At 48.3% G+C, this 12,110-nt stretch overlaps 1 protein-coding gene across 2 annotated transcripts; it reads right to left on the bottom strand.

Annotated features, from left to right (window-relative positions):
- Positions 1-3,912: 3,912 nt before the first annotated feature.
- Positions 3,913-10,536, bottom strand: MRPL58 (mitochondrial ribosomal protein L58). Of its 2 annotated transcripts, none has more exons than XM_080923851.1 (6): positions 10,419-10,536; positions 7,770-7,806; positions 5,310-5,369; positions 4,691-4,773; positions 4,435-4,604; positions 3,913-4,196 (listed from the first exon to the last, which is right to left on the bottom strand). In XM_080923851.1, exons 1-6 carry the CDS (start codon positions 10,515-10,517, stop codon positions 4,112-4,114), a joined length of 534 nt encoding a protein of 177 aa, XP_080779977.1. In that variant the 5' UTR covers positions 10,518-10,536; the 3' UTR covers positions 3,913-4,111. The 2 variants fall into 2 exon arrangements, with proteins under 2 accessions (XP_080779977.1, XP_080779976.1); XM_080923850.1 differs by having other exon boundaries at positions 10,332-10,527.
- Positions 10,537-12,110: the final 1,574 nt, after the last annotated feature.

The following is a 12,110-nucleotide window of genomic DNA, read 5'->3' as shown; positions in this document are numbered from 1 at the left end:
CTTAGGGGTAACTCAGTGTGGTACGCTGCTGTTGTGGACATTAAAGGCAGCATAGCTATATGTGAGCATCTGTGAGCTCCAGGGACAGACCTCTCTGTCTACACTGGGGAAATCCACCTAAGGAGACCTATTATCAGTCTTAAACGTTCTTGCCTCAAAACTCTAGAAACTATTGCTGTTGCACTTCCAAGAAAAACAACAAAACATCCAAGTGTTAGGGTGGACTCTAACCCCAGCACTAGGGAGGCAGAGACAGGTGGATTTCTGTGAATTTGAGGCCAGAACTTTCTACAAACAAATCTTTTGCTAAAGGAACATACAATGAAGCAAGAAAGGGAGGACACTGATGTATGTATCTTTGTTAAAAGAACAAACCTTTGCCAACCTCTGGAAGCCGTGCCTTTGCCCCCACCCCTGGTGACACTTCCCACCTTGGCAACGCAGGGCTTACTGTAGCCTACCCCCCTAACAGCCCCTCATCACTGTAAGGGTTGTGAGGGCTGTGTACGGAAGCACGGAGTGTGCTGGGGTGAGAACTCCTTTCCACTACTCTGGCTGGGAGGCATCCAAGGGTATATTCTCTTACTGGAACACCTCAGCAGCAGGAGAGGATGAAGTTGGGCTTTTCCCCTGGTGGACTGTTTCGTTCAAGAGTTAAATAGACACGTAAATACATGATTTAAGCCCGCAAACCAGACATGGTGACACATGCCAACAGTCCCAGCACTCAGGAGGCTAAGGTGACCATGGATATCACAAAAATGTATCTAAAGGAAGCAATTGCCATCCGATGGGACTCTGAACCCCCAAATTCCGTTCCAGTGCCTTACACATTAGGACACTAGAACTTCTGACCCAGTGCTCCATAATTCGCCTCTTAAAAGGTAGTTACTGGTATCACAAATGAAGGTCTTAAATGCCCAATCCAAGAGTCCTCCTTGGAGTTTGGATACATTTCTTTCTATTTAAGACGTGGGAACAACCTAAGGTCCCTGAAAGCTAAGATTCAATTGAAAGTCGGGATGAAAATATTTCGACCACGAAGGGACTCGAACCCTCAATCTTCTGATCCGAAGTCAGACGCCTTATCCATTAGGCCACGCGGTCTACCTACAACGGTAGCTTCACTGGAACGTATTATTTGATGAAGAGCAGGCGCTGCTCGGACGAGCGACAACGGGCGGCGTTTGTGGTTTCTGTGACTCCCGAGCAGCGGCGCTTGGGAGCCGGGTATCACAGCTACGTGGCTAGGCGGAAAGTCCTTCCAACTTCGGCCAGTTTGAATCCTCTCTGGTCAGCCCCTGTGCCCGCGGGTTGGATTGCGACTCTCTTCCGTCTCGCAGGACTCCTCGATGCATGGCGTCATCGTCCGGGTCGGCGAGATATCCGTATCGAGTCCCCAGATCAGAGCGGAGGTACTCGGTCTCTGTTCCGGGATAGGGTTAGTCACGTCATCGCGTCGCGCTATCACAGACCACGTGAACGCAATTTTTTATCGCGCCCCAGTGGCCTAATGGATAAGGCACTGGCCTCCTAAGCCAGGGATTGTGGGTTCGAGTCCCACCTGGGGTGATGGCCTCTTAATTTTGGAGGCAGAGTCGTGCGCCAAGCTTTGTTTGGCTCTCTCGAGAGACCTATTTGTGGACAGTCATTTAGCTCGGTTTGTCAGCACAAGGCTGTGCTGACCGCCTGTGGGTGACTTTGTACCCTAGTTCTTCTAGGCCCTCCCCATCCCGAGCATGTGCATCCCATAGTCTTGGAGGTTAGTGTGACCTCCATTCACCTAAGGTGAGATTTACAAAAAGAAAACAGAGGGGAAAAAAAAAAAAAAAAAAAAGGAACCTTCCGTTTACCCCAGGTGGGACTCGAACCCACAATCCCTGGCTTAGGAGGCCAGTGCCTTATCCATTAGGCCACTGGGGCCCATGGCACGTGGCGGCTGCCTTTTTCATTCTAATGGGCTCACTGCTCTATCTCTGAACGCTCCGATTTATAAGTGCGTTTTGGTGGTTGTCTTAGGGAGAAGCTGGGACCTGAACTAAACCACCCGAGCTGCCCAGCTGCACAGCAGGCACAGGGTAGAGCCAAGGGGGGCGCCTGGAGGTCGCCTGCTCATCCGGGTGCGGAATGCGTGAAAGTTTCCGGGGCGTCAATTTTCTACCCCTCCCCCGATCCCCAGCGCTCTCTTGTGCCTTTGTGTGGCTCCAAAGAATTAACAGTGAAACAAGAAAGGTCAAGTATCAGTCATAATATGGACATTGTAGAAACATAGGCAATGGCAATCTTCCGGATCCAGTAACGGTAGAAACATTTAGACACTATGTATGTCCTTTGCAAATATGTAATATACGAGAGGGGAGAGGGCGGGCGTCAAAGGGGCGGAAAGAAAGAAAAAACGACGGACAAAAAAAGAGGCGGCCAGTTTAGTATAATGTTAAAATGCTCTTAAAACAAAACAAACCCGAGGTAATGGAAGCGCTAAGCATTCTGGGAGGTCTAGCTTAGCAATGGCTTCATGGTAGGTTGTAGAGGTTTCTGGGAACGGGCTGAGGCTTGAAAGGAGGTATGTATGGTTTTAACTATGAAACTGAGCACAGGAAGCATTTGTTTAATGAATGGCTTATCCGTGTAGAATAATTTGTCACTGCAGTTAACCCTACACTTCCCTGCTGTTTCTCAGTGCTGACTCCACTATGCTTGGAGCTAAAGCTGAAGTTTGAAAGCATTTGGAGCAATGTGGCGATTGGACAATTGTAGGAAGCTGCGAAGGAGGAGCCATTGGGATCAGCAATGACCTGAGAACTGCTAACTAGATTCATAATGAAACTGGTATAAACCCCACCCAAGCCCAGTGGCAGCTCATATCAACTTGGAGGCATTACATTTTAGGCATGGATTCTCTTGCATGGCAGAACCCTGGAGCAGAATAAAATGACGACAAACCAAATTTACCGAACTTCCATGCAGCCCAACATGATGTTTTCCTCCTATAGATATGACAGACTCCAGCCCAACACCAATGATCTTCATTTTCAATCTAATATGGAATCCAAATTTGGATTTGTGTCTGGGAAATTTGACCAGGGCAAAGCTTATTTGATTAAAGAAATTAAGTCATATTTGTGTGCACATGAATGTTTCACAGAGCTTGTGGAGGTCAGAAACCAACTCTCACTGGTCGTTTCTCTCCTACCACGAAGGTACCAGGGATCAAACTCACGGCAGTCTGGTCAGCAAGGTCTTTTCTCTGGCCTTCATTTTTGGTTTTTAAAAGTAAATACATTTGGGGGTTGGGGAAGGTATAAAAAACAACCTACAGGGGCTGGTGATATGGCTCAGCAGTTAAAGGTGCTTGTGGCCAAGCCTGATTGGTCCTTGGAACCTACATGGCGGAGGAAGAGAACTGACTCCCATGCATACTTCACCTGGTGGTAAATACAGCTGGAGTGAAATTGGCTTGGCACTGCAGCTGTTTGTCCTTGAGCCTGACACGTTCCAGCCCCAGGGCAGAAGAGGTGACGGCCAGCTGTTCTCTAACCTCTGCATGTGGCAAATACCCACTATATAGATGAGTAAATACCCCCAAACCTCTGGCCTAGGGATGTAGCTCAATGGAGTATAAGGCTCGGATGTGCCTAGCTGCCTGCGACACCTCTCAAGTCTCCCGAACAATCAATCTATCATTAGGCAACCCTGGCTTATGTTTCCTCCTGCCTCCCAGCTTCCCCCAGCCCACTGTGTTCAGTCTGTCTTTCCGAAGGTCCAGCTCGAATGCCTGCTAACCTATCTCAGCCCTCCTAACTGTGTGCTCCTTGTGGACCGACCCACATCCTCTGTTGGTAAGTGCTCAGCTAGGAGGTGGGCTTAGACTGGAAGGTAAGAGCCCTGTCAAAGCTCTCACTAAAAAAAGGCTCCGGTGCTTAGAAGTTTATTGCAGCCAGGAATTCATGAGGTGGATAATGGAAGGAACTGCTCTGGATGACCTGCAGCCTTCCCTCCAAAGGAACGTTCTGGCAGGGCTCCAAGCAATCAAGAAAAGTCTCCCATGGTGTGTCAGCTCTCCGCTGAGCTGCACTGACACTCTGGTCTTTGCCAGCAGGGTTGGGTGACTTCAGTCCATCGTCGTCCCCCTGCTTGTCTTTATGGCAGAGTTTATTCTTTTCTGTCGTAGCCTCTCCCGATTCATCTTTTCAATCCTGAAAACAAAGGACAGCAATGAGGCCCAGATGTGCAATCAATGCTTTTCAAAGGTGGAAGCTGAGGGGAGCAGAGCAGCCCAGTCAGCAGGAGCCAGATGTGTACCTGGGCTGGGTCTGCACCTTGCTCCTTAGCAGCTTCCCCGCTGCCCCTGCTAGAGGCTCCTGGACTCCCAGCCCTCTCACCTGCCCAGCCCTGGTCCCTACAAACCTGCTTGCTGCCAGGGTGTTTCTGTACCTGAGTCTCTGAAGCTGAGCATCTTCTTTGGATGGCTCCTTGGGCACCTGGCTGGCCTTGGCAATCATGTCTCGAATTTTCTGTAGGCATTCTGCCAGATTGCGGAACTGATATCGGCTGCTCTCGGAGGTAAGTACCAGCTCTCCTGCCTTGTTGATCTTATTTTTATGCTGCCAAGGAGGAAAATGAGGGATACCTGAAAGGCCCACAAGCCTGTGCCCACCCCGGGGACCACAGGGACAGAAGAGGGAGGTACCGTGAGGGCAATCTTCTGGCGCACAGGCTCCGCAATCCAATCTGCACTGGCCAAGTGAAACCTTACTTCAGCCTTGGAATTCACTGTGGATGCGGAGGGAGGAGCATAGTTCCTGAGACTCTTAGGAAGCCATAGTGCCCAGGCCTCAGAAATAGTCCTGAAGCCAAGGGCAGCTAAATCACGCAACCACGAACATTCTAGTCAATATCAAAACTGGCCATGGAGCAAGCCTGCAAGGCTAATAAGGTTCTTTGGTATAAAAATGTCTAGTATGCAAATACTTCTAGTATGTGAATTTCCCGGGCTCCCCATAACAGTTTTACTGGACTCTGAAAAGAGCAGGGGGGTGGGTTTCTCAAGAGCAAAAGAAACCTGCTCTCCAAGGACCAAGCAGGCTGCCTCCCATGCTGTGAATTCTTTGTTTACCCTCAAAGCCAAGCCTAGTCTTAGCAATCCACAGCTGAGAAGCAGACAATCAGGCACATTCAGAAGAATAGAAAGGCTTATTATAAGCTGGAGGTGTGTGAGCAGAGCAGACCCCCCACCCCCACCCTTTTGTCCCACAGGAATGTGAACTCAAGAGTTGCTGAGTTCCCTTAAAGCGACAAGGTGCCAGTACCTTTGTTAACGTTCTGCCCCCCAGGACCGCTGCTCCGACAGTAAGATATGTTTAACCGATCTGTGGAATGGAAGAGTACACACTAGGATTCGTCATAGCTGAACACGTGGACTTCGAAGTTAGTCAGTGTGACTAACACACACACACACACACACACACACACACACACACACACACTACAGATCAGTAAAGCTGGCTGGTGATGTCAATACTAAAATCAGAACAACTGACTGTCCCAAGGCCTCCTAGAGTGGGAGAAGTACAATTATGCCCCACGGAGTACACGCTAACAAATCCTTCTGCTCTATTTGTTTTAAAGTGAAGACTCTTTCAGAGGCTCAAGCTAAGGGACAGATTTAGTTTCACACGGTTCAGTGCACAGTGGACATGGAATCAGATGGGCTAGAAGCTGAAGAAGACAAGCGGAAGTGGAGGAAGGCACATTCCTTGTAGAGCTGCTACTTGGAAGCTGAGGAAGGAGAATTGTGGAGGAAGGAGAATTAGACCACATAGTAAGTCCGGGACTAGCCATGCATTGTTTCTGGCTGTGTGTTCTTAGGGCTTAGCCCATGGTCTGGGTTAAAATTATTTGTTGGATGGCCCTTCACCCTGAAGGCAGTCAGTGTGGCCACTAACTATATATCCACAGCTTGTTGCTTGCTTTTTTTTTGTATAAGATTAAACTGTAGCTGTCTTCAGACACACCAGAAGAAGGCATCTGATCCCATTACAGATGTTGTGAGCCACCATGTGGTTGCTGGGAATTGAACTCAGGACCTCTGGAAGATCAACGCTCTTAACCACTGAGCCATCTCTCCAGCCCATCTTGTTTCTTTTTAAACCAAAAGTTGAGGTTCTTTCCTTCCATTTCTATAGCTCATGCAAAGGCCTTGAAAGGGTCTAGGTAGGGAAGACACAGAAGCAGGAGACTGAGAGAAGATCAGCAGACGGAGCACAGTAGTTTGGGTGTTGAAGTACTGTGGTCCTTCAATGGCAGGAAGTGGCATCTTGAGACCACCTTCAAAATCTCCCTCCTTTGGAAAAGCTGGTTGAATCTTGTTCTGACTAGATAATACAGGTTCCTGGTACTGCAGGGGAATGGAGCCTAGCAACCCTGCATTTAACACATGAGGTTGTGCTGGCTGCAGCTGAGCCTGCTGAGGCAGAACACTGCAATCTTCCAGCACAGGAGGGGCAACTGCTGTTCACTGAGCAGAACCTCTGCCTTCCCAGACTGTGAAGAGGCACTTCCCTTGGCTTCCAGTTCTGTGGAGCAGCTTCCTGCCTCTCCCACCACAGGCACCCCAGACAGCTGCAGGGTATAGGTCTGCCTCCATGCAATGGTACCTTGGCTCTGTAGCCACTGGGCATCCTATGCCTATGCTGAAGTCTCTGTTTCGGCGCCGTCATAAACAAGGACCATGGAGAGACACATCTTTGCCTATCCTCCATTTAACAGCCCAGAAGAGCCATATACCTTTTGATTTTAAAGAGATCAGTGCTGAGCAAGATGGCCAACTGAGGTAGGAGGACTTTATGAGATAGCCTGGGCTATACAGTGAATTCCAAGCTAGCCTGGGTTACATAGTGAGAACATATCTCAAAAAGAACCCAGACTGTTGGGAGGAGCTCAATGCTTTCTAGGCCACATCTGTGAAATCCTGTCTGTTTGGCAAGTACAGAATTTGTAGTTTGTCTGTCCTACAACAGGGTCTCATATAGCTCCAGCTGTTCTTGAACTTGCTATGGAGCCAAGGCTGGTCTTGAACTCCTGATCCTCCTGCCTTTATCTTTCAAGTGACGGAGTTATAGGCATGTACCACCCACACCAAGCTTTGACAGAGAATTCTAAAATTATTCAGTGGCGATCCTCTGGTATCTGTCCCCTAGCTACCCAGTTTCCTTTTCTTTCTTTTTAGATAGTAGTCTTTCTTTTGTTCTCTGAAGACCTCACCCTAACAATGTTTTGTTGTTTCTAGACCTCACTGTTTAAGCACATCCAGCCCTATATATAGGTTTTGTATGACTTTTTGGATACATATCTAGATACCGAATGGACGATGGAAATAGAGATACTCAGTAGTACAAGAAACACACAGGGCGGCTGGTCCACTCTCCTGCACCTTCCTTCTTCCCACATCACTCAAGTGCCTATCATGAGGGCAGTTCTGAATCAAGCACATCCTATGTGTGGTAAGCAGGGTAGCCCACAGATGTGGCCGCACCACTGTTTATTTGCTATCTAAGCTATGCTGTAAAGAGTCTCCTTCCACACCCACAGCTTGTCTCTCTGGCTTTCACAGGTCTGGAGAGATCTAGAAGGAACACATAAGAAATTTGGTAAATAACTCTGTGTATATGTGGTGCTTGGGACTGACCCCAGGGTCTCTCTCATGCTAGGCAAGTTAACGGCTACAGATACCTAGCCTAAAATGTCTGATGTTCAATAAAATTACTTACCTAGAGGGATGTCACTGCTGGCTTGTTTTGCATGCTCCTGTAATGTGATATACAGACTGTCAAAGAATGAAGTCACTTGAATAATAAAATGAAGCCACAAGTCAAATGTTATATATTTTGTGCTGAAGAGATGGCTCAGTGGGTAAAAGCACTTCCTAAAAGTCAAGCCCAACAACCTGAGTTCACCTGTGGGTTCCCTGAAATCCACATGGTAGAAAGGAAGAACCAACTCCTGTAAGTTATCTTCTGATTCACACACACACACACTCACCCACTCATATACTCACACACACTTATACACACATGCACACTAAGTCCAATAAACACTTTTAAGAAGCTATGTGTTATTGTTTTCAGGCCTCCAAATCTCGCTGTCAAACCTGTCCCGACTCAGGTTCTACCTCTGAAGCACTTCTCTAGGAAGATGGAGCCCATGCCTCCAGCTGTCCCTGCCCTGCCTTCAGCTATTGCTGGGTGCTATCAGTGGCCTGCTTCATGGGGAAAGGAATGGATGAGACAAGACAGAGAACACATACACGAGAGAGGCTAAATACCAATAGTCTCTGCCACCCTGGTACAACCATCCTTGTGAGCCTCCCTGTTCCTTCTGGTGCCCACAGGAAGCTGGCAGCAGAGGCAGCTGCCTTGAACAGGTCCTGGCTAACCTGCCTGGAGGGCTGGTGTCCGACTGAGCTAATCCTATCACGCCTCCTCCTCACCCAAGCTCTTCATTCAGCAGCAATGCTCTCGGGACCACAAAGTTCAGCAAAACTGAGCCAAAGTGTGTCTGTCTGCACCTCTCCCTCTCCATGACTTCATCACTTGATCTCTAGAATCCTCACCCTGCTCAAGCCGCTCTCTCTAAAGACTACACCTCTTTGCTAAGTCAAGTCGCCCTCCTCAGGTTTTCCTCTTGCCTCTTCCTAATATTCCTTTATTAGCACCCTTGTGATAGCTGAAACTCTGCTACGCCACTGAAATCTTTCTACCCCCCTACCCCCAAAATCCTTCTGAGCTGATGAAAATGGCATCTATATTGGTGACTCCCAACTTTTGGGTTCCAGTTGACCTCTTTGCTCAACTACAGTCCCACAGACCCTGCCTGTTCTCGCTTTACTTCCAATCCAGTTTAGAATCCTAGACTTCTCTTCAAAATATGCCTAGGACCTAATTATCTTCAAGGCTCCTACTGCTTCCAGCCTGCTCATCCTGTCTCGCCCATATCACCGAAATCTCCTAACTCACTTTCTAGCGATTGCCATTCTCCAGGCTACTGTCTATATAACACTGTGTAACAGTCAATCTTGTAAAACCAGGCTGTGTCATTCCGTTCCTGGCCCCACCCACTTCTCTCCTCTTTAGCTTCCCTTCATCAGACTGCCACACTTGCCCAGCATGCTACTGCTCTGAAGTGATTGTACCTGCTCTGCTTGGGTCATTGATCTCCCCAGCAGGCTCATGTCTTCCTTCTTCCAGGTATGTGACAAGGTCTCATATAATCCAGGCTGCTCCTGAACCAATTTTCCTGCCTCTGATTCAAGTGCTGGGGTTACAGTTACAGGCCACCGTACCCCACTTCTTCCAGGCTTTCCCAGATCACTTCAACTCTAAGCCAGGTTTCTTGGTGCATGATTGCAATCTCAGTACTTGAGAGGCAGGAGGAGCACTGCAAATTAGAGATCAGCCAGGGCTTTTAAAGAGCCTTTCTCACAACAAATAATAGGCCAGTATAGTGACACATGCCAGTAATCTTACACTTGGGAAATGAAGGCAGAAGGATCAGGAGCTCTAGCCATACATGTAGCAAGTTCGAGGACAGCCTAGGTTACATGAGATCCTTTGTCAAAGCAAACAAGAGATACAAATGTATCTCTAGCTTCATCTCTTCTTTCTGGGTTTTACTATCTCTAAAGTATCATATTCAGTGTTACTTGGGTTTATTCATTTATTTTTGTCTGTTGCCTTCCAGTACATGAGCACCACACTTTTAGGATTTTTGTTTTACTACTTACTCTCTGCCCCAAATTAGCACTGTGCTAACAACATGCTCTCGAGTCTGCTGAATGAGGTGCGAGTGGATGAATGAAAATATCTGATGCTCTTCCCATCCTAAAGGTGCAGCTCAATAGACGCCCTCTTCCCTGCTCAGGCCCCACGCAGTGTGACTACACGCAGCAGACTAAACATGGATCCTTAAGGACCAAACTGTGTCTCAGGCTTCCTAACGTTGCTAGGGGTAAAAGACGGGATAACATTCCAACTTGAGGACCTCAGCTTTTACTGTCCACTTTCAAGGTCTATAATGCACATCTCTTCCCATAGAATGTGAGCCTGAGGGCCGAGAGGCAAACGTGGAAAGAAACATATTGTGGCGGGTTCTCTCCCAGGGCCTGTACTACCCGAGTCACGAGGGTTGTCATCATACCCTACAGTCCCAGTCCCCCGGTTGCTAGGACGACCAGTTCCTCCCGGGGCAACCAAAACGTTCCACGCCGCCCGGCTTCCTCGCGTCACCTAGCAGCTAGAGGAGCCGCCCTTTCCGTCCCGCCTTTCTCGGCTCACCGGGACCTTCCAGGCGGTATCCACACCCTTGGACTCGGGGTACAGCTTGTCCAGGCTGTAGATGCTCTGGAACTCGGTGCCGTCTACCTGTCTGTGCAGAGCCCGGTGAGCACAGCGCGCGGGCAGCGCGAACAACAAGGTTCCAGCTCGGCCCAAGCCCCAGCGTAGGCCCCAGGCGGCCGCCATGTTCACCTCCCAGGACCGCTTCCGGTGCGCACTCTCCTTGCGGTCCGTCAGCCTTCGCTGAGCTCGCGATTTGAGTTCCTCCTGATTTCTCGCACTCCCGGCTGGCCACCTTGGCCGTGATGGTGGTGGAGGTGGTGGACACCCAGCTGGCATCCGGTAGAGGTTGAATGGCCGATAGAGATCACCTACGGGAGATTCTTCTTTAAAAGATTCCTATATGGGTCTGGGTGAGTGGCGCTCACCTGCAGTTACCTAAGTGAGCCCCTGTAAAAATAACAAATACATGGCAGGTCTTGGTGGCGTATGCCTTTAATCCCAGCACTTGGGAGGCAGAGGCAGGTGGATCGAGGTTAGCCTGGTCTACAGTGAGAGTCCAGGACAGTGTGTGTGTATTTCACAGAGGAAACTCTGTCTTGGAAACCTACTAAAGTATGTTGTGTGTGCCTGCATAAATACATAAACAAACACTGGATCATACGTCCCAGAAACACCTTTTCTCCTTTTGAGTCTGTTCTCACTCGGACCCTTCAACAACCTAACTAGACACAGCAAGAAAATCCTACCTGCTTAGCTTATATTATTCCTGCCCTCTCCTATTCCTTTCTCGGTGTGTGAGCCACATCCTTAGCTTGCTTTAGATAGATGGGTGGATAGACAAATAGACAATCAACGAATCTTTGTGTGTATGGTATTGAGTTTAATGGTTGTTTTGTGGTATTTATTTAGGCAGGTTCTCAATTATGTAGCCCTAGCTGCTCTGGAACTGATTATATAGAGCAGATTGCCCGCCCCCAGCCCCCTCTCCAGAGCATTGGTATTAAAAGCCTACCCAACCAGGTCTGTCATTTGCTTATGTTTTGAGACAGTTTCCTATTTAGCTCAGGCTAACCTTGAACTTCTGACCCTTCTGCCTCCACCTCACAGGTGTTCAGATTAGTACCACCACGAAAGGCCCAGTCTTCCATTCTAACACATTGCCTGTCTCCTAGCTAGAATGTAAAGTCTCTTCTGTATCCCAAACATGCAGAGTGTGTCACAGTCATAGACATACCACAAATGTGGATCAAGTAAATTCAATGCTAGTTCTTTTTTTTTTTTTTTTTTTTTTTTTTTTTTTTTTTTGTTGTTGTTGTTCTTTGGTTTGGTTTTTTGTTTTTTCATGACAGGGCATCTTTGTGTAGCCTTGACTGTCCTGGAACTCCATGTGTAGGCCAGGCTGGCCTCGAACTCTCAGTGATGCACCTGTTCTGCCTCCTGAGTGCTGGGACCAGAGGCAAGTGCCATCAAGGGCAGCAGCAATTCATTTTTGTAAGTTGAGTTTCAGTCAAGTTAAACCAACTTCAGGGTTTTTTTTGTTTTGTTTTGTTTTATTCACATAACAGCCTTACTAGCCACCTCTCCCATGTGAGAATTGTGATGGATGGCTTTGCTTACACCTAACCAGGGATGGGAGGCAGATCATTGGAGGGAAAGTGGTTCTTAACACAGGCCTCTTCCCTCCCTCAAGCTCAGTGGATTCTTCTAGCCACTAAAGACAAACGGGAGAAGTGGGTACAGAATTCAGAAGACTGCAGGCTAAGTAGAGTCGTTTCG

The sequence above is a fragment of the Micromys minutus genome (assembly GCF_963924665.1).
Source record: "Micromys minutus genome assembly, chromosome: 10".
Classification (NCBI taxonomy): domain Eukaryota; kingdom Metazoa; phylum Chordata; class Mammalia; order Rodentia; family Muridae; genus Micromys; species Micromys minutus.
The sequence above is the reverse complement of the archived record's forward strand: the minus strand, read 5'-3'. Positions and strand labels throughout refer to the sequence as shown.

Excerpts from the sequence above, each read along its gene's own strand:
- MRPL58 (XM_080923850.1), bottom strand. The coding sequence starts at position 10,517 with ATGGCGGCCGCCTGGGGCCTACGCTGGGGCTTGGGCCGAGCTGGAACC. Across the intron at positions 7,807-10,331 it reads ATACCGCCTGGAAGGTCCCG|GAGCATGCAAAACAAGCCAG; the intron begins GTGAGCCGAGAA and ends ATCACATTACAG. Across the intron at positions 5,370-7,769 it reads CAGCAGTGACATCCCTCTAG|ATCGGTTAAACATATCTTAC; the intron begins GTAAGTAATTTT and ends TCCATTCCACAG.